Source organism: Crocuta crocuta, unplaced genomic scaffold, assembly GCF_008692635.1.
Source record: "Crocuta crocuta isolate KB4526 unplaced genomic scaffold, BGI_CrCroc_1.0 scaffold64, whole genome shotgun sequence".
NCBI classification, from domain to species: Eukaryota; Metazoa; Chordata; class Mammalia; order Carnivora; family Hyaenidae; genus Crocuta; species Crocuta crocuta.
Genome location: NW_027530640.1, coordinates 4,565,876 through 4,591,441, shown reverse-complemented (window position 1 = coordinate 4,591,441; position 25,566 = coordinate 4,565,876). Strand labels below are relative to the sequence as shown.

The 25,566-nt window shown below is 37.1% G+C and overlaps 1 protein-coding gene across 2 annotated transcripts in view; it reads right to left on the bottom strand.

The window, feature by feature from the left end:
• The window catches only part of CDC42SE2 (CDC42 small effector 2), a 119,843-nt gene that overhangs the window by 16,374 nt on the left and 77,903 nt on the right, over positions 1–25,566 (bottom strand). For both annotated transcript variants that reach the window (XM_077768581.1, XM_077768582.1), the window contains exon 3: positions 19,703–20,041. In XM_077768581.1, the coding sequence (XP_077624707.1) occupies positions 19,703–19,756 (54 nt within the window). In that variant the 5' untranslated portion in view covers positions 19,757–20,041. The remainder of the gene's footprint in view (positions 1–19,702; positions 20,042–25,566) is intronic.

The window sequence follows — 25,566 nt, the reverse complement described above, 5'->3', positions numbered from 1 at the left end:
TTTTTTTTACAAAAACAAAGCCAATGTTTGTTTTTGTTTTTTTTTTTTTTAATTTTACTCATTTTTTTATTTAGATTTCACACCCAGCACTGAGCCCAATGCGAGGCTTAAACTCACAACCCTGAGATCAGGAAATGAGATGAGGTTAAGAGTTGGATACTTACTGGACTGACCCACCCAGGCATCCCCAAACAATGTTTTTTTAATCAATAATTTTTATCAGAAGACCCTAGGGGGTGCCTGGCTGATTCAATCAGTAGAGCATGCACCTCTTAATCTCAAGGTCAGGAGGTTAAGCCCTAAATTAAGTGTAGGGGTTACTAAAACAATAAGTAAATAAATAAAAAAGAGAAGAGCCTAATCAAAGCAGCAGCGATGAAACACTTCTTAACCAGCTGTATCCTAGGGCTGGGCACAGAGGGGGGATCTAGATACAAACTCCCATCTCCCAGTCTTTCCCTGGAAGCAGCCTATGTGCATACTTTAAAAGCTCCTGTCTGGGACGCCTGGGTGGCTCAGTTGGTTAAACATTCGACCTCAGCTCAGATCATAATCTCACGGTTCCTTGGGTTCAAGCCCTGCATCAGGCTCTGTGCTGGCAGCTCAGAGCCTAGACCCTGCTTCGGATTCTGTGTCTCCATCTCTTTCTTCTCCCCTGCTCATGCTGTCTCTCTGGCTCTCAAAGATGAACAAACGTTAAAATAAATAAATTTTTTAAAAAAGCTACTGTCTGAGTATATGATTTTTAAGGAGGCTGCATCGAGGTGCTAAGATCCTCCTCTTTAGGACACTGATAGGTCTTGGCATACTGTCAAGGATTAGGAACCAAATTAACTAACAAAGAGCTTACACAATCACACAAGGTTTTAGAAGAGAACCAAACACTTGGGCCAGGCTGGAATGATAAACTTCAACTCCTATACAAGACCAGTCCATCATGACCAGAAGAGGTGGCTCTTTTATATAATGGAAAGAACTCAATATCAAGTCAAGGAAAGTGAGAAAAAAGAAAAAAATGTTCCAAACAAAAGCACATGGTACAACTCCAGAAATATATCTTAATGAAATGGAGGTCACGAATTTCCCTGAAACCACTCAAGATTTCAAAATCATGGTCACAAAGATGCTAAGGTGAGGAGGGCAATATATAAAAGAGAAACAATTTCAACAAAAGGAAAATAAAAGAGTGTACCAATGAGAAATCACAAAACTAAAGAATAAAATAAACTGAAAAATAAATCAGCATTAAAAAAAAAAACTAGCTCAAGTGGAAGAGGATCAACAAACTCATAAGATATCCCATGTTCATGAATAAGGATGATTAATATTGTTTACAAGTTCCTATTATCCAAAGCAATCTACTGATTCAATGCAATCCAAGTCAAAATTCCAATAACATTTTTCTCATAAATAGAACAAACTATCTAAAGTTTGTATGGAACCCCCCAAAAAAACCCAAACACCTGAGTGGCCACAGCAATCATGATATAGAAGAACAATATCGAAGGCATGACACTTTCTGATTTTGCCCTATATTACAAAGCTACAGTAACCAAATCAACATGGTACTGGTATAAAAATAGATACACAGGCCAATGGAACAGAACAGAGAGCCCCCAAATAATCCCAAACCCAATTATGGTCAGTTGATTTACAACAAAGGAGCCAAGAATATAGAACACAGAAAATTGGACAATTTCATGCAAAAGAAAAAAAAATGGACTGCTATTTTACACTCAAAACTCAAAATGAACTGAAGACATGAACATAAGTCCTGAAACCATAAAACTCCTGCAGAAAATCATAGGGTTAAGATCATGGCAGTGACTTTTTACATTTGCCACCAAAAGCAAAACAACAAAAACAAAAATAAGTGGGACTACATGAAACCAAAAAATTTTGGCACAGCAAAAGACACTATCGACAAGATACAATGGCAACCTACAAAATGGGACTGATTATTTGCAAATCATTTATATGATAAGAGGCTAATATTCAAATACATAAAAAATTCATACAACCAATATATTTTCTCTTTCTAAAGATTTTCTTAATAATATTTTCTGCAAAGGTGCTTGGGTAGCTCAGTTGGTTGAGCCTGACTTTGGCTCAGGTCATGATCTCACGGGTTTTAAGTTTGAGCCCTGCATCGGGCTCTGTGCTGACAGCTTAGGGCCTAGCTTCAAATTGTGTCTCCCTCCCCACCTCCCCCGACTCCTCCAACCCACCCCGCTCACACACTCACATTCATGCACACACTCTCTCTCAACATAAATAAACATTTAAAAGATTTTTTAAATCTGCTTAAAATAATATTTTCTTTTCGGGGCAGCTGGGTGGCTCAGTTGGTGGTGGTGCAGAGCCTGCTTGGGATTCTGTTTCTCTCTATGCCCCTCCCTGCTTACAAGATCTCTCAAATAGTAATAATTTCTTTCCTCTGACTTGACTGTACGGATACAGTGTATAATACATACAGAAGCAGTTTTTAGGGAGTTTCGATTGTGCAGGGGATCAGCCTCTACCTCTGCACTGCTCAAAGGTCAAATGTATATACATACATCAAATCAATTACATTGTATACCTTAAATGAATACAATGTTATATGTCAATTATATGTCAATAAAATTGTGGGAGAAGAGAAGACCCTATTTCTACCTCACAGACTAGAAATAGTTAGGTCCATGGTTCTCTCAAATGATCTACCTCTACCATTTTCATTCCTTACCTCTGGGCACTCACCAAGTTTTCCACAACATACTTCAAGTGTGAGTCATGGTTTTATTAAAATAATGATCTGATAAATCACAAGCTTACCAGGATGATTATTCAGAGGTCATCTATACCTATATACAGGTATCAGTGATGATCTGACCTACCCAATTCACTACCTCCCATCTGTGTCCATAAGCCCCTTTACTGCTGTGTCAAACCAACTTTGAAGGTAGTCTGTAAATGACAATATGTTATACTCCAAAAATAGTAAGGAAAACATTAACACTGCAAGAAAAGTTTCTGCAACAATCAATAGACATAAAAAAGCTGCTATCTTGGAAAAAAGGCATTGTTATTATGACTTTAAAATATACAAAAATAAATGATTTATTCGAAGGGTGTATTACCTATTAATCAACATGTACCTAGTGAGTTTCAATACATTGCTCAAAATGACACAACACTTATCATTTTAAGGGGAAGAAGGTGAAAACCATATGAATAAATGTAAGATAATATAGGAAGACTCTACCTTTTACTCATTATCTTTCATACGAAACTTATTTAATATGGCACAAAAGTCAAAAGGGCCTACAAAGCTTAGCTTTGCTAAAACCCTGATGAAGGCATGCAATTAGCATCAGAACTTGAGCCTTCTTTTTCTTCACTTTGGTTATTCTATCAATGGGGTATGAAATAGCCTCTAAGTTTATTTCAGTATTTGGTAAAGATACATGTATCTGTCACTACAAACTATCACTTACCAATAGAACTCCCCTATGACCCAGCAATAGCTCTGCTAGGAATTTACCCAAGGGATACAGGAGTGCTGATGCATAGGGGCACATGGACCCTAATGTTCACAGCAGCACTTTCAACAAAAGCCAAAACATGGAAAGAGCCTAAATGCCCATCAACAGACAAATGGATCAAGAAGATGGTTACCTATACAATGGAATGCACACGGCAATGAGGAAGAATGAAATATGGCCATTTGTAGCAACGTGGATGGAACTCGAGGGTATTACACTGTGTGGAATAAGTCGGGCAGAGAAAGTCAGATACCATTTTTTTTTTTTTCACTTGTAAGTGGATCAGGAGAAACTTAACAGAGGACCATGAGGGAGGAGAAGGGGAAAAAACAGTTGGGGAGAGGGAGGGAAGCAAACCATGAGAGACTCTTGAATACTGAGAACCAAATGAGGGCTGATGGGGGTGGGGGAGAGGGGAAGGAGGGTGATGGGCATGGAGGAGGGCACTTGTCGGCATGAGCACTGGGTGTTATATGGACACCAACTTGACAATAAACTATGAAAGAAAAAAAAAGGTAGCTGAACATAAACTATCATTTACCAAAAGATAAAGAGTTGTTTTTACAATTCACATATCCTTAGCTCCTATTTCACTGATTCAGGTTTAACTTCTTTTTTTAATATAGTAAGTGCAGGGCATTCCAGACCTACAACAATAGATTTTCTATTGTTCTTAAAGGATTTGGGACAGCTTTTTTACATGCTTATCAGAATGACTAACAGATATCCAAACTGACCAAGTGAGATTTATTCTTGTGCAAAAATAGGCATAAATCTTGTAACGGACACATGCCATTTTTTCTGCATATTTTTTTATTCTGGAAACACCAGTCTCCTTCCTTTCCTTTCAGGAAATCACCTCTTCCCAAACCCAACCATATGATTTTGACAGGCTGCCAACCACAACAGTCCACAGCCCTGATTACAAGGGTGTGCATATGACACAGATGGCTCCAGAATCCTTCACTGCGAAGAACTAAACCAGGGAGAAGCCCTTTCTTCCTCATGGTTGTGAAACTGAGATGATGGATATGGAGCTGAGGGTGACCTCCAGTCAGAAAGCAGCCTAAAGTAAATGCCAGGAATCAAGGAAGGAGTCTTCACTGTGCCCCAAGCCCTGGATGGATATAGATGTTCAAGAAGCCAGATCTAGCTTTCCCAGGACTAGTTAATATGAGTTGATGAAACCACCTGTGGAAGTCTGCTTTCTAAGATCATAACCTAAAACCCTCAATTAATAGGTTAAGGGACAAACTGTAGAGAAAGCAGGGGTGAGATACTGCAGAGACTGAAAAAAAAAAATCTGCTCTTCAATAACTCAGTTAGCCTACTTTATATTTCATACTCCTCCATGAGGGCAAAACTTTTAAAAATAGTAAGGCTTTTCAGTATATGTATCAACTTACACTGCATCTTCCACTCTGGGGGCAATAAATGATAATCCTCTGGCTTCTAGATCCTGGTGCACTCACTGGAATGCCAGCAGTGGCCCTCAGGTCAAAGGGCTTCTATAAGGAAGGAGCCCTTCTGATAAAAGATGAGAGCCACACCACCTATTACCACAGAGGAATCAAAACACCCAACTAGAGTTACAAGCAAGGAATTACGTCAAAGTACAATAAGCAGGATATTTCGTGGTGGAAATATTTACAATTGGTGGGTTACTGAAAATGCACTGAAAATCTAATCCTGAGTACAGTCCTCTTTATTTTGCCCTTTAGAGTTTAGTAGATAACTAACCTTTTCCCACTCAGTATAAATTTCACAGCTGTTAACAGATGAGAAGTTTGCAGGAGGCCTCAAAATTTGTTTTTAAAAGAAATCTCTAAGCAAGTTTATAATGACCTTTCAGGGGCTAAATTGCTAAAAGTAAAACTGAAAGAACTAGCTAGCTGTTCTCAGGGAGAAACCTGAAGTGAACACGAGTTCTTTTGCTCCTTCTATTTTAAAGTTAGTATCTGGATTAAATCACATGTTGCAAGCACAAAAATAGGTTTAAAAAATAATCTGAAATTGGTTTTCTAAGTACTAATGAGAGATATTTCAATGCTTTTGAGTATAAAAGCCTTTACAACACTAGAGAGTTCTGTCACCATGAGTCGATGTGAGATTTGTTTGTGTCCATTGTATATGCAAGCATGTGTGTATATATGTATAACATAGCTAACTTTAGACTGGCAAAATACCTTCTTTATTGCACAAAGAAAATGTGATGTGGGTGGCTCAGCTGGTTGAACATCCCTCTCTTGATTTCGGGTCAGGTCGTAATCCCAGGGTCATGGGATGGAGCCCCACGTTGGGCTCTGTGCTGAGCATGGAGCCTGCTAGAGATACTGTGTGTGCCTCTCTCCCTGTGCCCCTCCCCCGACTCACACGCACTCTTCTCTAAAAAAAAATTAAAGAAAGAAAATGTGATGTAATATGATGGTCTACAATGATATTAGTACAGTGAGACGTGTATTGGACTTGTGGCCTCAAGAAGTGTACATAATAAATTTGTGCTGCTTTAATCTACTAAACTTGTGATAGACAATTTGTTACTGCAGCAACAGGAAACTAATATACCTAGGGAACTAAACACATCTGGGAATCTTCTTGTCCACTATTCTTTCCATCTCTACTGTACTAACAGTTGCTCTAAAACTTTTTTTTTAATTAAAACAATTTTTTTTTATTTTTGAGAGAGAGCATGTGCAGGGGAGGGCAGAGAGAGAGGAAGACACAGAAACCGAAGCAGGCTGACAGCACAGAGCCTGACGCAGGTTGGAACCCATGAACTGCGAAATCATGACCTGAGCTGAAGTCAGACACTCACCAACTGAGCCACCCAGGCACTCCTAAACTTTTTTTTTTTTTAAGAACTAAAATATGATTTTTTTTCCTTTGTCAAGTTAGCTAATACACAGTATAGTCTTAGCTTCAGAAGTAGATTCCCGTGGTTCATCACTTACATATAATAGCCAGTGCCCTTCCCAAGTGTCCTCCTCAGTGTCCATCACCCATAAAATAAACATCTGTTTCAAAGAAAGTCATGTAACTCCCCCCAAATGCTATGTAAAATAGACAAAGAAAAATCAATGCTTATATTAACTTTTTGTAAATAATGTTCACAAGTGAGCCAAGCAGTGTTCCATAATTAATTTCTTTTCGTGTACTATGTTGAACTGCTGCTTTCTCTTTGCTTCATGCTCTGTGAAACTATCATTAATTGTTCCAACACCATCCATAAATATCTTGCAGTAGAACTGGTTAAATAGATAAATGGCTAGTCCATATAGTCTGAAGTTTCATTTCACAGGCCTTCAACCAAGAAATTTGTTGTTGGGGCACCTGCCTAGCTCAATCAGGTTAAGCACATGACTTTGGCTCTGGTCATGATAATAGTTTCTGGGCTCAAGCCCCATGTCAGCCTCTGTGCTGACAGCTCAGAGCCTGGAACCTGCTTCAGATTCTGTGTCTTCCTCTCTCTCTGCCCCTTCCCTGCTCATGTTCTGTTTCTCTAACAAGAATAAATATTAAAAAAAAAAAAAATTAATGAAAAAATTATTGTTTCAGTTCAGTATAATATTCCTGTACTGTTACTTTGATAATTTATCCTTGAAGGAATTCTGAAGAGCAAGGCAGTTAAATAATATTATGTTCCTTCTGGTATCTCCTTCTTTAGGCAATTAGGTTGTGGCTATGTTAGCAAATTCCTATTCTATCATCCACTTTTATTTTTTTAATGTTTGTTTATTTCTGAGAGAAAGAGAGAGAGAGAGAGAGACAAAGTGAGCAAGAGGGGAGGGTCAGAGAGAGACGGAGACACAGAACTGGAAACAGGCTTCAGGCTCTGAGCTGGCTGTCAGCAGAGAGCCCGATGCCAGGCTCGAACCCACAAACAGTGAGATCATGACCTGAACCGAAGTCAGACGCTCAACCGACTGAGCCACCCAGGCGCCCCATCACCCACTTTTTATTATCTCTCATCCATGCTTATTTCTTTATGAGTTATATCTTTTCATAACTTTTTGTTTTTTAAACTCCTTTAATGTCATGTAAAGTGAGTTTCAGGAGAGAGGAGATGGGGAAAGTGTGTGTGTGTGTGTGTGTGTGTGTGTGTGTGTGTATGCTTGGAAGATCTGTTCATTTCAAATACAATGTACTTAAAAATAATCAATGGAGATAAAAACAAGAAAAAGAAGGAAAAGTGTTTTTAAATGAAAGGAAATTGCAATTTATCAACTCAACATCCATAATAAGAGTAACTCTGTAAGCCAGGCACTATGCTGAGCACTTTACATGAATTATCTTACTTAACATACTTAATCTATTAGCTACTTTAATATACTCAATCCTAGAAGATAGGATTATTATTCCTATTTTTCCTATCATTATTCCTATTTGCAAAGGTTTAATGAATCTGCTCCAGATCAAATAGTATATGAGTATTGGCAGTGGTATTCAAACTCTTATCTGAACTCTAAACCCCAAAGAAAACCAGATCTCATATAAGGAAGGTGGGGATTTGGGTTCCTAAAAGTGAGATCAATTTCTCAAAGCTGAACATTACTGAAAGCACATTTGTCTTATGTTTCTTATTAAGTTTATCTGTTCCTAAGGTAGGCAAGAAAATGGTATCCAGTAATGGCTTTTCTGTGTTTAATGTACAGAAGGTTCTGTTTATTTAATGTATATACAGAATTCACTCAGCTAGTATTTTTTCAAGTATCTTAATCCCTTTTGGATCTACATATAAGTGTGTAGCAGAAACATCTGTGTATGTTAAGATCCCAGTGAGGAAATCACCCAACTACTACTCAATGTCAAGGAGACACTATAAGGACAAATAAAACCAAAATCAAAATTACAGAAAGAATGGCAGGGAAAAAAATGCAAAGAATGAAAATGACAGGAATGTATACTATTAAATTAATATATGAAAATATTTTAACTAAGATGGTCTATAAAAATGGCAGATAATTAACATCTGGTAGCAAGGAGATCCCTTTAAAATGTTTTAAGTGCTGGTCTCACCTTATCTGATTAAAACTACTGATGTATATTTGCATAGTTTCTTAATTCAATTTCTTATTCAATAAGAAAATTCAATAACCACTTCCATTTGGTTAAAAGTTACCGAAACACACACTACAAAGAAAACCAATTTTAAAGTGCAAAGTCTACCATTAACTCATCAGTCTTAACTTTACTAGTTAACTTCACAGTTTCCAAACGTGCATGTGTGCACACACAAGCACTTGACTATATGATGTTGCAAAAATTATTTTCAATTCACAAAAACAGAAAACAAATCAAAAAGTAATGTCTCACCTTGAAAAGAGAGGGATTTAAGCATAGCAATTAGCTTTTCAAGTAACTAAAAGAAAGTTCAATATACATAAGCAAATGGAACATAAACACGAGAAATGTCTTATATAAAATATCAAAATTTTTACTATGTACACAGGTGGTAAGAGACTAGACCAACCTTTAGAGTATCAGTACTTAAATGAGATACAGCTGAGATCTTAGAATCTGTCCTGAATATAAAAGCTGCTAATAAAGCTGATCTCTAATATTTTCTACCTATTATAAACAAGTTTATTTTTTTATTTTACTTATTTTTTTATGTTTTATTTATTTCTGAGAGAGAGAGAGAGAGAGAGAGAGAGAGCAAGCGAGCATGAACAGGGGAAGGTCAGAAAGAGAGGGAGACACAGAATCTGAAAGAGGGCCCAGGCTCTGAGCTAGCTGTCAGTACAAAGCCTGATGCGGGGCTCGAACCCACGAACCCTGAGATCATGACCTAAGCCGAAGTTGGACGCTTAACCGACTGAGCCACCCAGGAGCCCCATAAACAAGTTTAAAGTAGAGAAGGATAAACAACAGAAATATTTTTTTTCCGTGTGTTTACATTACTGATGAACATATTCTTAAGAAGTGCTTCTAACATTTTCAGTGCATTATAAACGTCATAAATGTCTATCCCAGATAATCACCACTATAGCATTAGGCTCCAGAAATTATTTAAATCCTAAATAGATCACATAATATTGAATGAAAACTGGGGTGCCTGGGTGGCTCAGTCGGTTCGGCACCAAATTCGGTTCAGGTCATGATCTCACAGCTCGTGAGTTAGAGCCCCGCGTTGGGCTTTGTGCTGACAGCTCAAGGTCTGGAGCCTGCTTCAGGATTCTGTATCTCCCTCTCTCTGCCCTCTCCTGTTCACACTCTGTCTCTCAAAAATAAACAAACATTAAAAACATATGTATTTGCATGAAAGCTTCATTTTTCTACAAAAACTAATACTTTGCTACCTGCCTGGTATACTCATTTCTTCTGATTTTTATAATAGTAAAATTTGTGCTCCTTAACAGTATTACTTTTCTTTCCTGTCTGTATATACATAATACCAAGGCAATGTGAGGATCAGGACCCAATCCAAACTAACTCTAGATATAGGCTTAATCTACTTCATTCTTGCAGTTTCTAGGTTTATAAAATCTAAGAGTTAGTAAAACAAACCTTAATGCTAATGATGTTTTACAGGGGCCATTCTTTTAGTATTTTGAGAATTCACCACCTTATGAAATAAATGATGCAGACTTTCACACTATTTACACAAATGACACAACTTAAAATTGAAGACTGTGTTTACTAAATAAGCCTAACAATATCCCTGATGTGGTCAGATGACTTGCAAACAACAGATCTTTTAAGAAATGCTTCAGTATTCATATAAACAGCCAATTAATACAAGCTCACACTACTTAACATGACAGATAAGGAAGATTTTCTTTATAAACATAAGAATATGTTATTTTCTAAGGGGCATATAGAAAAAAAATTAAGTTAGGACTTTGTCATATACATACATACTTTTTAATTATTTGATCACAATGGGTTTTTTCCCCTCCTGGTTCATAGAAAAACTCTTGAGTTTTTTCTTTTCATTTTAGCAGTATTTTTAGTCACAGAATATAATACAATCTTGTTTTTGAACTCCAAAGCTCCATGCTCGGACTTGTTTTGTATTCAACAGTCAGTACCATGGGATACGCTCACTGAGGGGTGCTCAAATGCTCTGATGGGATGTGAGAGGAAAATAAAAGAACTCTGATTTTCATTTTCCCTTTATGAAAATTAAGCTCTACTAATATTTGGTATATAGACTGATGTAGATGTTTGGTAGCTATCGATGACATGCATTTCTACAATACTAAAAGACTAAACAGAAAGCACTGGATTAATGCTTAACCATACTTTAAATACAAAAATGAAAACTGTTATAGTATCATGTCTTAATGGGCTTCTTTTTATCTAAATATGTCTTTCCTGTGTGCTTAAATAAGTGATTTTATGCTAAAATATAAATAGAATATGCTGATGAACAAAAGTACGGAAGAGCTGATTTGGGGAATTATATTTCAAGAAATCTCTGACTTCTGTATAATCCTGAAGCTCTCAACTGAATAGTCAAAAAAAAAAAAAAAAAGGCAGGTTACTTTTCACTCCATTATAGTAAATATGCAAGATAACATAAGTTTAAACTTCAGAGAGATGACATTACTTTCCTCCCAGAGTGATAAAAAAGTAAATGTCTCCCAATACCATGTGTTCATGAGGCTCTTATGGAACAATGGTACACTCAAATTGCTGGTGGGAATGTAAACTGGTTAGCACCAAATTTAAAACAATTTGGTTTTGCATGGTAAAAATGACTGCCCTTAGGCTTCAAAGCCACTGATTCCACTCCTAGGTATATACCTTGAAGAAACTCAAGAATGTGTTCACTAGACTACACACTCACAGGCACAGAAGAGCATTATTCACAACAGTCTCATACTGCTAACAACTCAAATTTTCAAAAGAACTATAGTGGATAAACACATCATGAGGCAGTCACACAACAAACTGTGAAAGCAAAGAGAAGTTTAGCTACCTGGATCAATAGGGACCAATCTTATAAAGTTAATATTGAATTAAAGAAAACACAAAAGATTACATCCAGGAGAACTCCATTCATTTAAACTTAGAACAGGTAAACTAGGTAACACTGTTTGGGGATACATATATAGATGGTAAAACAACACAAAGCAAGGAAGTGACTGCCCTAAGAACCAAGGTCCTCCTAGTGGCGGGACCACACGAAGCACACTAAAAGGCTGCTGGCGTGTTGGCAATGCTCCTTTTCTTAATTTAGGTAGTATTGGCTGTCTAACATATATGCTTCATAATTATTTACAATACTGTATGCTTAGATGTAAAACAAACTTTTAAATTGTTAATATCTTGATATAAGAAAAGTATCATGGTTATGTTAAGTAACAATCATTTACAGAAATAAATACTGACATATTTATGGATAAAATTATATAATGCTTGTGAGTGGTCTTCAAAACAATACAAGAAAAGCAAAAATGGATGGAACAAGATGAACAAAGTCACATAAGAATGGAAACTGCTGAAGCTGAGAGATGAGTGCATGGAATTCATGACACTACTGTCTACTTTTAATCCTGGTTATTTTTCCTGTAGTCCCTTTTCAAGTAACTAAAAAAGACAGCAATCATCACATGGCTTGCGAAGAAACAGCTTGTTGACCTTGAGGTATAGAGTAAAAAACTTCAATCTAAACTGAAAAAAGATCAACTTAAGAAAAGCATTAAAGCGAACATTTTTAAAATTTACAAACTTAAAAGCACTGTAATTTCTGCAAATAAATGACTTTCTACTACCTTCCTCTGCTCATCCCAGACTTGAACTCCTATGAAATGCAAGGGACACTAACTTATAGTGCTTCCTGATTGGTCAAGGGCAAAAACCTTCCACTGTACTCTTGTGCCAAGAGCCTTTCTAATTTGTCTAAGTGTACACACACAAATTCAGCCTTCTCCTCGGGATATAAAGTGCACAGGGCACACAAACCACCGCAATCCAAAGCAGGTGACTATGAGGAAATATGGTGGCCACTCCTGAGGCAGGTCAGGGAGTTTGGGGGCATAAAACAGTCGTAGGAATTTCTAGGTTTCGTATATAGCTAAAACATTTCTATCAGTCCTCTGTAACACTTTTCTAAAAAGTAGAGATATTTTTCATTTCTCAACTAATAAGGATATTTTTTATTTTCATTAAGTAAATTCATCTATTAAACGCTTTGAGATGATTGTGGTTACATAATGTGATTTTTTGTGAAATTAAGCAAATTAAGAGCATGTACTTTGTTGTTTTCAGAAGAAGGAATAAAGACAACATTTTTACCTTACTCCCATTTCACATACGGTATATGAAATGCTATTCTTGAAAATGGAAGTTCTAAATGAACCTGCCATCTGGGGTCATTATAACATAGTGCCTATGGGGATGCACTGCACTTGAAAGTACTCTTCTAACTATATAAATCCCCCAAAATCACAGAATTCCCTAGCCAGAGTTTCCTCTAGTGGCTTTTCATAGAATTGTTAGTTCATTTTCTGAAGATGCAGTGATGTCTTTGATGCTTGTGAGGAGGTCTATGGTCTTCTTTCAATTCCTAACTACTTAGTGACCCAAGCCATCCCTTCCAATACCTCAACTATTTCCTGTGAAGACACTTTAAATAAACCCTTTAAAATACTGAACACGATCTTTGTTTTGCTGTGGCCAGTCCAGCAACACCCGTATACACACACACTACCACCACCACCACTACAGGTTAAAACTACAGTAGAACAAGAAAAATGGCAGAAAGAAAAGCCACTGCAGGAGTAACAGCCTTATAGCTGAACACACTACAGACTGATGATGAACTGTTGGGTGAATCTACACAGAAAAGGCAACTCACCAGCCCAGAGCCTAACAGTATGGTCAGTCAGGCCTAGCTAATTCTGAGTCTGGGCTTACACTAAGTAACATTCAAAACATTCTAAAAATACTATGTTCTTTCACTTGGTTTTTTGCTCAAAACCATTTGATGATTTCCCATTTCATAAAGAACACAAACCATGAAGTCTTTTCATAGCCTGAAAGGCTATATAGGAGCAGGCCCTCAGCAACCTCTCTGATCTCATCTCCCGGCACTGTGCTCTGGGCTCAAAGCCACTCTGCCTTCTCTGATGCCCCTGTCACACACACCGACTATGCACTGGCAGAGCCCTGCACTCTCAGTCCCTCTGACTACATGCTCCAGCCTAAGTTCATGTGTCTTATTCCTCTACATCTTTGTTTAAATATCACTTCACCAGAGAGGCCTTCCCTGTATAACCCTTAACACCCTATTTCTCTTCTAACTCCGTTCCTGGATTTCCTTTTCCACAGAGCAGTTCTCCTCACCTGACATTACAAACATTTATTTACCACGTTTCTCCTCCACTAGAGTGAGAGCCAAGACAGCAGAAATAATGCCTGTGTCCTCAATGTCATTCCACCAGTCCCTAGCCTACTGCAGAAATACTGGTCTGACAGTAATTGCACTAACATAAAGTAACTGCGTGTATAGGTCTAATTAAAACAACACATTCAGAGACAAACAGCATTACAAAATATGTATTGAAATATTACAAGTGGAAGGCATGTAATATCAATGGAAAAGTGGGGGAGGGCTGTCCTTAATATTCACTGGTTTGAGGATATCTTAGAACTTTATTACCTTTATTACGGTGATGACAACACAAGTGTATGCATATGTTCAAACTAACCAGACTGTATACGTTAATTATATGCAGTTTTTTGTATACTAATTATACTTACCTAAAGCCAGAGGAAAAGAGAAGTCCACCAGTACTCTAATGCACAATACCAAGTAGGTGAAGAATCACTAGAGCCCTATAAAGACCTGAGAGATCTTTTCATTTGTTAAAAAAATTAAGTTACAAAGTAGTAACCATCCAATTTTAAATTTATTCTTTTAGCTGTATCTAGAAACAGGAACTACAACATTAATAAAATATAGTCAACTTGAAAAGTTAGGATCGCCATGGCTCAAAAAAATTTGAGACTCTCCTATTCTCTGTTCTGCACTGTGCTGAACTGAAGGAGTAGGAAGCCACAGTATGATCTTGTGCCACGACACAGAAAAACGCATCTGTTTTCTTCCCATATTGGGTTGTTTCTTTTTCATATGTGGAATGTGCAAGAGCAGGCGGTAGCAAAGAACGAGTGGGAGAGTTGGCATGCAGCACTTAATTTCAGTAAATACTTGAGAAAACTTTAGAGATGACCAAGCAGCTTTCAAAGAAGGCACTCTTGATACTGTCTCCTAGAACTTCAAGGATATGTTTCTGAAGACTGTAAATATACATAAAAGTATTAGTGCATCCTTTAAATGTTTTTCCGATGCCAACATGCAAGGAATTCTTGTACTATAACAGCCACATGGCCTTGTTAAGTTTTGTGTTTTCTCGGCAAGCCAAAAATAAGAACTCATATGCCCATGGAATTCTTATGGAATACTTTACACAAATATGTATTATTAAACAATAACACAATACTGACATGTATGTGTGCAAAAAACTCAAGGTGCAAATCCTTTGTGTAACAGAAAACGTATTTCTAAAGTCTCAGATTTGTAATTCCAAGGCTTTATGCTCCTGTTGTTTACACGCCTAACCTATGTTTTTCTATGTTAGCTATCAGTGATTATACCTACATCACATACTGGAACAGGACTCACTTTATTATATATATTATGAATAATGACAATGAAAAAGTCAATCTTAAAAAATATAGCAATACTGACTTCTGGTTTCCAGGCTGGCATGTAAAGAGCTTGACAAGTTTCACTCCCTTCCACACCCAGGGAAAAAGTTGAAAAAACTACAAACAAAGAACTCTTCTTAGATCCATCAGAGAACTGAGATCACAGAGAGAACTGCTGCCTCCAAAACCAGATAGAAAGACACAGAAACCCATGATGAGGAACTTCCAGGTATTCAGGACCAGAGTAGGAAAGTCTAAACTGTAAGTGATGAATTACTAGAAGAGGAACGTACACGAGTGTGAGAGTGAAGAACTTCAGGGGGCCCAGTCTTAGTTTCACCTCCAGGAAGTCTACTATATACTCAAAGTGAAGATCAAAGAAACATTTCCTTGTGCTTGAGCAGAGAAAGTAGTTATTTTTAAGTAAGGCAGGGCATTTTGTTCTTAACAAACGCTACCCTTACGACAAACTCTTGTACCTGAGCTAAGGGACTGAGATTTTACCATCAACTAACTTGGAACTCCAAGGAAGGGAAATATCTGATCGCAGGCAGTCTAACTTTCTATGCAAAGAAAGAGAAATACGCAATTCCAGCACCTTCTATAGGCCTTTGCTTCAACCAAGGAGCTCAAAACAAAACTAAGAAGAACTTACAGGTTACAGCCCAGGAGCAAAGGCTCACTAAAAACCTGAAACCTAACCATAGCAGCACACAATCCTGCACCTCACACCTTACCAACAACGTCAATAAGGGGCTTCTATGTAACAGGAGAATACAACTGAAATAAGTAGACATCTCAGGCCTTATTTAAGAAGTCTCCAAGTAAACACAGAGAAAACATGGCACAAAAACCAAGACACCAGAGGAAACTTTATCCTGACACCTACAGCTACAATAAACATGTACTAACACTGAGGCAAACGTAAGATGGCCTGCTCACCTCAGTTCCTTTACTCATCATTACTATATCTGACCCTCAACAAAATATTACAAGGCATACAAAACAATATGGTAACAGAATTCAAAAATTCCATAATTTTTTAAAACTGATAAAAATGTAATCCTTGATAGTATCACTGATACAAGTTATATACAATAACTTAAATGTACAGGTAAACACACATTCACTAAAATATATATTCATATTATGCTTACATTAGAACCTTAAGGTCAGGAGAAGCAATGATGTTCACATATCACTGGTACTATTCAACATTATACTGGAGGTCTTAGTTAATGCAGTAAGATAACAATAGGACCAAAGATTTATTTATCAGAAAAACACTAAAAAAAACTGTAACCATATAAAGATATTTTGAAAATATAAAGTGTTCTGTAAGTTGTCTGGTTAAAAGATTAGTGGATAAAAATTATTTATTTACTGTATACTAGTAAAATTCTATTAGGAAATATAATAGAAAAACAATTTGACTCACAACGGTATTAAAAAACCCTAAAATATTTAGAACAAACCTAACAAGAAATATGCAAAATGGTGTAATGATGAAAGATGAAATTTTAAAGCTTACTAAAAGAATATTAAAAGGTCTATGTAAATGAAAACATGTTATGTTTCTCAAAGGGATTGTCTAGAATTTTGAAGACATGAATTCTCACCCAATTACACTCTACACATAATGCAATCCTAAAGTAAACACCTATCAGATTAAAAATATGCATTACAGGGGCAGCTAGATGGCTCAGTCAATTGAGTGTCTGACTCCAGCTCATGTCATGATCTCATGGTCTAGGAGTTCGAGTCCTGCGTCAGGCTCTATGCTGACAGCTCCGAGCCTGGAGCCTGCTTCAGAATCTGTGTCTCCCTCTCTCTCTGCTCCTCCCTCACCCATGCTCTGTCTCCCTCTGTCAAAAATAAATAAACGCTAAAAAAAAAAAATTAAAAACGGGCCCCCGGTGGCTCAGTTGGTTAAGCTTCTAACTTCAGCTCAGGTCATGATCTCACAGTTTTTGAGTTTGAACCCTGCATCCGGCTTGCTATGTGTTGACAGTTCAGAGCCTGGGGACTGTTTCAGATTCTGTGTCTCCCTCTCATTCTCTCCTCCTCCCCTGTCCAAAGTGTCTCTCTCTCTCTCAAAAATAAAAAAAAAAAAACCTTCAAATATTTTAACTTAAAAAAATATGCATTATGAAATACTTCATATAAAGAAAAACCTAATAAGGAATCATATAAAAACAAGCCACTTCACAAAATATTACCAATAAAGATGAAAAAGAAAATCTATGGAATAGACTTCCTCTATGATACAGCAAAAATTTACTTAATAACTAGAGCAGTTAAAACAGTATGGTAGTGGGGCGCCTGGGTGGCTCAGTCGGTGGAGTGTCCGACTTTGGCTCAGGTCATGATCTCATGATTCGTGGGTTCGAGCCCCTTGTAGGGCTCTGTGCTGACAGCTAGCTCAGCGCCTGGAGCCTGTTTCGGATTCTGTGTCTCCCTCTCTCTCTGACTCTCCCCTGCTCGCTCACTCTCTCTCTCTCCGAAATAAACATTAAAAAAACAAAAACAAACAAAAAAACAGTATGGTAGTGACACAGGTATAACCATTATGTACCCAAAGAATAAAAGAGACTTTAGGAATGGACCCTTAAATATATGAAAAAACACAGTATATAGTAAAAGTGACATTCCAAATCATTAATAAAAAGATTATTTAATAAACTATCTGTAGGGGTGACTGGATGGCTCAGTCGGCTAAGCATCCACCTTGAGCTTAGGTCATGATCTCACAGTTCATGAGTTCAAACCCTACATCGGGCTCTGTGCTGACAGCTCAGAGCCTGGAACCTGCTGCAGATTCTGTGTCTCTGCTCCTCCCCCACTTGTACTCTGTTCTCTCTTTCTCTCTCAAAAATAAACAAACATTAAAAAATTTAAAAAAAATAAACAAACTGTCTTTAGATAGCTGATTAGCATGAAAGAACAGACCCCAACCTCATACCACACAAAACAATCTTCGATACTTCATGGATCGAAGAGTCAAATGTAAAAAAAACAAAATTATAAAAGTTGTAAAAGGGGAAATGGCAGAGTAAATGGCACAAGGAATCTGCATCCAACCACAACAAATGCACTGGGGAAATCCGTCTGACAGAACTATTTTAGAACTCTGGAGTCTGTTCAAGGCTCGCAGCCTCCAGGGGAAGACTGGAAGGTAAACTACAGTTAATCTCCCCTCAGTCTCAGTTCTTACTACAGTAGCAGCTACCCACCCCCCACTCCTAGCTGATCAGAACAGCTTACACACATCTTGTAGGACCAGGGTGGGTAAAAAGTCCTCCAGTTTTCTATGTTTCTCATCCCAAAGGAGCAAAGGGGTGAACAGACCTTGCACCTCCCACTCTGCTTCAGTCACTTGAGGGGACTTAAAAGTCGACATCCTTTCTCCTCTCCCCCCAAATCCCTTCATTTTTTCATCCCCCCCCCCCCATTTTGGAACCAGACATGAAAGACTAAGACATTCAAAAACCACTGCATACCCAGGAAAAAAAGTTAAAAGTTGACTGCATATGCCCAGAAAAAGGCTCAGAAAATACCTGAAAAGACTTTAAGATTATACCTCATTCTTCCTTTCATGGTTTTACAAATGTAAACCAAACAATATAAACTCACTTACTCAGCCAGCTAACCAGCTGGCATGTATAACGACACTCCCCAAGGTAATAGATTTGACCCTGAAAATACAAAGTAAATATGGTCAGGGCCCCTAAAGAATTAAAAATGTGGTGGAGAGACTATGTAAGGGTTATTTACCATGCAGAAGCTCCATGCTGTAACAGGAAAATGAACTAAGGAGCTAGCAGGAATAAAGATGAGGTAATGGCTAAGTCAGGAAAAAGCTGGTGGAGATCTTATAAAGTTGACATTTGATATCCACATCTTAAAAGATAAAAAGAAAATGAGACTTTGGAGGGCAAGATTTGGGAAGAGGTAACAATATGAGTGCACAGGTTAGAAGGCACAAAAGTGGGTCATGTACCAAAAAATAGTCAGCTAAGACCACTTACTATCTATAGGACTTTTGAGCAAAAAACTAAATCTATTTCAACTGAACAATAAGGATAATGGTATCTTCCTCAGAGGTGCTGTGAGGAAAAAGAGGTGGTGGGTTAAGAAGGATGTAAGCAAAGTCTGGCTGCTGCTCCTTCCACCTGCTGACTTCCAAGGCCGACTGTACTGTTCTACCTCAAAGTGGGGTCTCTACCTCTCACTGTTCCTGTAGAAGCCATGTACTCAGTAGAGGATGACAACACCCTCATTCATGTACAATGGCTAGAACAGTTCTTGATACACAGCATTTACCCAAAAAACAGGTAGGGTTTTTTTTTTCTTTTCTTTTCTTTTTTTTACCAGATGTTCATAGTTCCCCTGAACTACTTTCTGACACTCCTGAGATCTGCCCTCCAATTCCTGCTACAGTCCTGAATCTCAGCTTAAGAACCAGTGGTATGTTTAATAAGGACCCCACCCAATCTGTACACATATTACTTCATACTTACAGGCTGAGGCTGTTCTGCAATACAGCAGTTGAAACATAACCAGAATTCACTCATGCTTATAGTCCACGGTATAAATGAGCACCAATGAAGTTTTCAAATCTTAGCTCGGGAAGCTTCACAAAGCACGCTCCTTGAGATGCCGAATGTCCAATGATGCCAAAAAAACAGTTTTATTACTTCTCTGTACTTTTGTTCCCAGAAGTCAAGTATCTTATATAGTTAATTTAATGAAGAAATTCAAACTTTCTTTCTTTGCTTCTTGCTCTACACAGACTTGTTTCTGAATCACCAGAAAGGTATAAAAATTCTTGTCTTGACTCAGGGGCTTTAACAGATAATCTAAAAAAAACAGAAAAGAGAAGAAAACAAGTTATTTTACTTATCATTAGATGCTTTCATTTTTTTCAATCTGTGATAAAAATATTTCCCTAAAATGTAAGCACTGGAAAAAAAGTTAAGATTTTAATAAACTGATATCCGACAAAAATTTTTAATGTTTATTTCTTTATTTTGAGCACATGAGCAAGGTAGGGGCAAAGAGAGAGGGAGAGAATCCCAAGCAGCACCCACACTGTCAGTGTAGAGTCCCAATGGAGTTCGATCTCGCAAATTGCAAGATCATGACCTAAGGTGAGCTAAAAAGTAGGACACTTAACCAAATAGGCCACCCAGGCACACAACAAAAATATTTGAACACTTTTTTTGAGTGTTAGGTATTAAGAATATAGCAGTGAAATAAAACAGAGATCCTTGCTTTCATTAGGCAACCTGTTTTATAACTACAAAAGTATGAATTATTCTAATAAATTTATTTTTTAATCACTAACTACAACATTATGACTGCCATATAAAAGTCTCCAATTCCAAGAAGAAATACTGATTATTTTCATACAAGATTTCTTCACTTAAACCCTTTGTTTTCAAAAACAATCCAAAAATAACTGGTATAGCAATCAATTCTTCTTAAATAATCAGCAGCTGTTATTTCACCAATAACCATAAACAAAATTATCAGCTTCTTCACTGAAATTGTAATTAACCATGAAAGATGGATGGCATCTAATTTTGGCTTCATTTTGTGCTTTATGACATTAGATCCCTGCTACCACCACCACCAGAATCAGTGTCAGCAAAAATAGTTTATGTCCCACTGGCAGTCAACCAAGCTTAGTCAATCAGAATCCACATCTGGCAATCTTAGGTAAGCTAAGAGTGAACCTATTTTTTCTACTTGCCTGCAAAGATGTTGACTTTAAGGCCTTAGCCAGCTAAATTCCAAAGTTCATGTAAATGACTGTTCTGAGATAATACTGCTGACAAGCAGACGAGAGAGGAGGAAGTTTAGAGGACATGAATCTCTGCTTCCAATCATCCCTAAGACCCGTGTGTCCTGTGTGCCTGAGCTCTGTTTTGTGAAGCAGTATTTCTCTTTCTCTAGCCTGAAGCTACACTGCAATGGATTTATATCACCTGCAGTCTAGTACAATTATCACATGAAGATGTCCAGGAGACCACCAGATATACAGCTCTGAAGCCAAGGAAAAATCCTGGAATTATCAGGAGATGAGAAATGAGGCAATGAACCCAAAATTCTAAAGAAAGCAGTATAAAAAACAATAAGAAAGAAAGCAAGCAGCATTATGAAAAGCAAAGAGAATCTAAGAGAGAACTGTAAGTAAGTAATAGGAGCATTTAACTGATGGGGAGAGAAAGAAAAGTCTACAAAGAATATGTGAGTGCTATCAGAAACAGAGAGGAGGGTCCTGTTTCAAAGAGGACATAGGTAACAGAATTAACTGCCATGGAGATAGCAAAGACAGAAAACAGTCCATTAGAATGAGCAGTGCACAGCCTGCTTGGGATTCTCTCTCCCTCTCACGCTGCCCTTCCCGCGATGTCTTGCGTGTACATGCGTGTGCATGCCCTCTCAAAATAAACAAGTATTTAAAAAAAGACGACAAAGAAGAATGGGCAGCAGACACTTGGTGGCCCTGGTTACATATATTTCAGTAAAGTAGTGTGGGCAGAAATCAGTTTAGAGTGGGTTAAGAAGTGAAAGAAGGAGAAAGGAGAGAAGCAAAGGCAACACATGTTAGGAAAAATTTCCAGGAAGATTGAAGTTTTAGGGGCTCCTGGGTGTCTCAGCTGGATTAAAGCATCCAACTTTGGCTCAGGTCATGATCTCAAAGTTTGTAACTTTGAGAGCTCAGAGCCTGGAGCCTGCCAGCTCTCTCTGCCCCTTCCCTGCTTCCACTCTCTCAAAAACAAACAAACGTTAAAAAAAATTTCTTAAGACACAGTAGGGTGGTAGATACAATGAAGAAAAAAGCAATCCTGGAAATGAAAAGATCAAGACCAAAGATGCATTAACAAGATTCCTCAAAGATCTGTTAATATCTGTGTCCCAAGCAAACAGGTATATTGTATGTTTATAAATTTCTGAAAAAGCTTTCATAAATTTATAAGCTATGTAAAGTATACACCAGTAAAAAACAGCTACATTACAGGATCACAGACCCTGAACATTAAGTGAAATAACATTCCTCCTTTTCGCTGTCTCCAAAACCATGATTCGTAGAAACCTCGTATGACAGTAATTTTTATATTCATATAGGTGAAGATCTTCAGTAAAGATAAATGCCGTCTTTTATGTCACAAATGTGGGACTCTGATGCTACAAAGTCCAGAAAGCAAGTCCCCTAACATATCTCAGAAAAATGACATGTTAAGATTTAAGCCTACATTCAAAGAGGAAGATCAGAAGGAAGAGAATTTACATTCTTCTCATAGTTAACAATTCAGAACAGGGAAGATTTATTTTCAAGCAAGGATCAACATTCCTCATCTCACCCAAACTTCCAAAACAAAGAAGTGGCAGTGTTGTGATTGATTCTGTCCACTGAACTGAGTAAATAGAATGAAGGTTTAAAAGCTCAGTAAAACAGTATGCTTCACTTACTTCCTTCTTAGAAAGAATATAACAGCAAAGACAATATAACACAATAACATGAACACTATTTGAGTGCTACATTTAAGAAGTTTAATTTCTCCCTGAATCAAAGACAGGAAGTCACTGTAAAGTAAGTAAATCACTGAGATGATACAAGCACAGCAGAGGGAATACAGTCAATAACACAGTAATAACTTTGTGTGATGACACATGGTAACCATACTTCTCATTACAAGAATTTCATAATGTATATAACTGCCCAATCTCTATGCTGTAAGCTAGAAGCTATGTCACCTATACTTAAATTACAAAATAAAAAATTAATGAAAAGAAAAAGTCTTTGTGAAGTCAACTATCTTTTAACCAGTTCTACGAACACAAAAATAAATCTGTTTAAAACTGAGAATTCTGTACGCTCATCATTGTTCCAACACAGACATGGAAAAACACCAAATCTATTAAAATCTGATGTTAATTTTTTTTGTTCCAAGTTTTTATTTAAATTCAAGTTAGTTAACATATAATACCGGTTTCAGAAGCAGAACATGGTGATTCATCACTTACATACAACCCAGTGTTCATCCCAACAGGGACCCTCCTTAATGCCCATCACTCATTTACCCCATCCCCTGCCCACTCCCCTCCAGCAACCCTCACTTTGTTCTCTACAGTGAAGTCTCTTATGGTTTGCCTCCTTCCCTCTTGTTAACTTGTTTTATTTTTCCTTCCCTTCCCCAAGTTCATCTGTTTTGTTTCTTAAATTCTATGTATGAGTGAAATCATGTGGTATTTGTCTTGATCTGACTGACTTATTTCACTTAGCTTTATACACTCGAGCTCCATTCTGAAACCTCATGTTTAAAACTCTATTGTTTAATTTTCTTATCTATGTATAAAGCCAGGTAAGTTCCCTTCTTATCCAGAAATTATCTTTAAATATTAATTCTGGATTGGGAGGTGTTATAGTGTCTTCTCTTTTTAATCAAGTGTTCTTTCTGTTTAATACTTAAAATGACTTCCTAATTTATAATCTGTAATACTTCATCACGCCACATTTTACCAAATTCAAAATTCCTTCCCATTTACAGTAAAGCTATTCATTAATTTGTGAATTTTAAAATATACAATTTCCCACTCACAGGTAGTACTTTGAAAATGACATTCACGAGACTTCTTCCTTCACGATTAGTTGAAGAATGATTTTTTTTTAAGTACAATAATTTATGCTTTGTTTTTGAAAAAGAAAGGACAAACAGCTGAAGTTATTTCTACCTAGATAATAAATCTGGTGAAATATACTTTCAAACCAAGAGGATAATTGCAACTGCACAAATGTGTATTTGTTAAGTAAATATATAAATCTAAAAATGGCTCAAACATGGCTTGGAACATCATGCCAAAACATTTTTCATCTTCTTGCTTTTCTTAACAAACTTCGTCTTTAGAATTATTTTTCCGAAGTGTGTAGACTTATAATACTTATATATACACATTGAGAGAAATACTAAATTTATCATAAAAAAATTTCACTAATAATATATATACTACAGTTACTTTCATTTCTTTAACTGCTAGTTGCTTAAAACCATTTCTAAAGCCTTATACTTTTTTTTTTAATCTTAACAAAAAGACTATTACTTTGCAACAACATCAACATCCACACTTGGCTTGAAACACAGCTTAGCACATGCTGGACACCTAAGGGGTCAGACTGGTCTATAATACTGGTGAGTATTTCACACACACAGAGATTCACAAAATATAAAATTTTAGAAAAGCTTGAAGTGAATTATCTAACCATTTAGCAACTGGGCAGAGCTTTCCTGATTTAAAAGCTTAGTCTCTTGACTATTAATGAGCCTGGCATAAAAACGGTGGTAGTATTCTTCATCATCAGCTTCTTCTCCTCCTCACCTCTGCACTTAAACCAAATGCTATAGGCATTTACTCTACACTTGTATAAAAACTTTTGCTATAACAATTTAAAGAACTTCCTACCCACAGAACTGTTTTCTAGATGAACTTCCAAAGAAACAATAATAAAGCCTTGATTTAAGACACAGAGGAACACTGAGGTGGCTCAGTTGAATGTCCAACTTTGGCTCAAGGTCATGAACTTGCAGTTCACGAATTCGAGTTTGTGAACTCTCTCTTTCAAAAATAAACATTAAATTTTTTTAAAAAGCTACAAAAAAGAAGAGATTATTAGAGATTAGCTAAAGATGTCCTCATTCTCCTGTTCTGTTTTTTTTTAATGTTTATTTTTGAGAAAGAGGGCATGCTAGTAGGGGAGGTGCAGAGAGAGGGAGACACAGAATCCGAAGCAGGCTCCAGGCTCTGAGCTGTCAGCACAGAGCCCTGGCATGAGACTTGAACTCACAAACTGCAAGATCACAACCTGAGCCATAGTCGGAGGCTTCACCAATGGAGTCACCCAGGCACCCCTCTTTTTTTCCTCCAGTACTTTAACTCAGTTGAGGTATTAAGAATGCTCAGTTATTGGGGCGCCTGGGTGGCTTAGTCGGTTAAGCGTCNATGCTCAGTTATTATGAAATGTTAGGTTGGGCAAGTTAGGTAATGGAATGCAGCACTGCCAATGTCACAGGTCTCAAATGAACACTAAATTAGATGATTATGAAGACACTATATAAACTGTAAAGAGCTATATAGCAAGATGCCTTTATCATCAAAAATAGCAAAATAAAGCAGCCAAAACAAGTACTGTTTTTTATAATAGCTGCAAACAACCTAAAAGTCTAACAGGAAAAAAAAAAACATGATGAAAATGAATTGTGGTATATTCATACAAAGAGTACTATACAAAATGAAAATGGTGGCTTCATGCAACACAATGGATATTTTTCTTCATTTTTTAAATTTTTTCTCTAACATTAATTAATTTTGAGAGACAGAG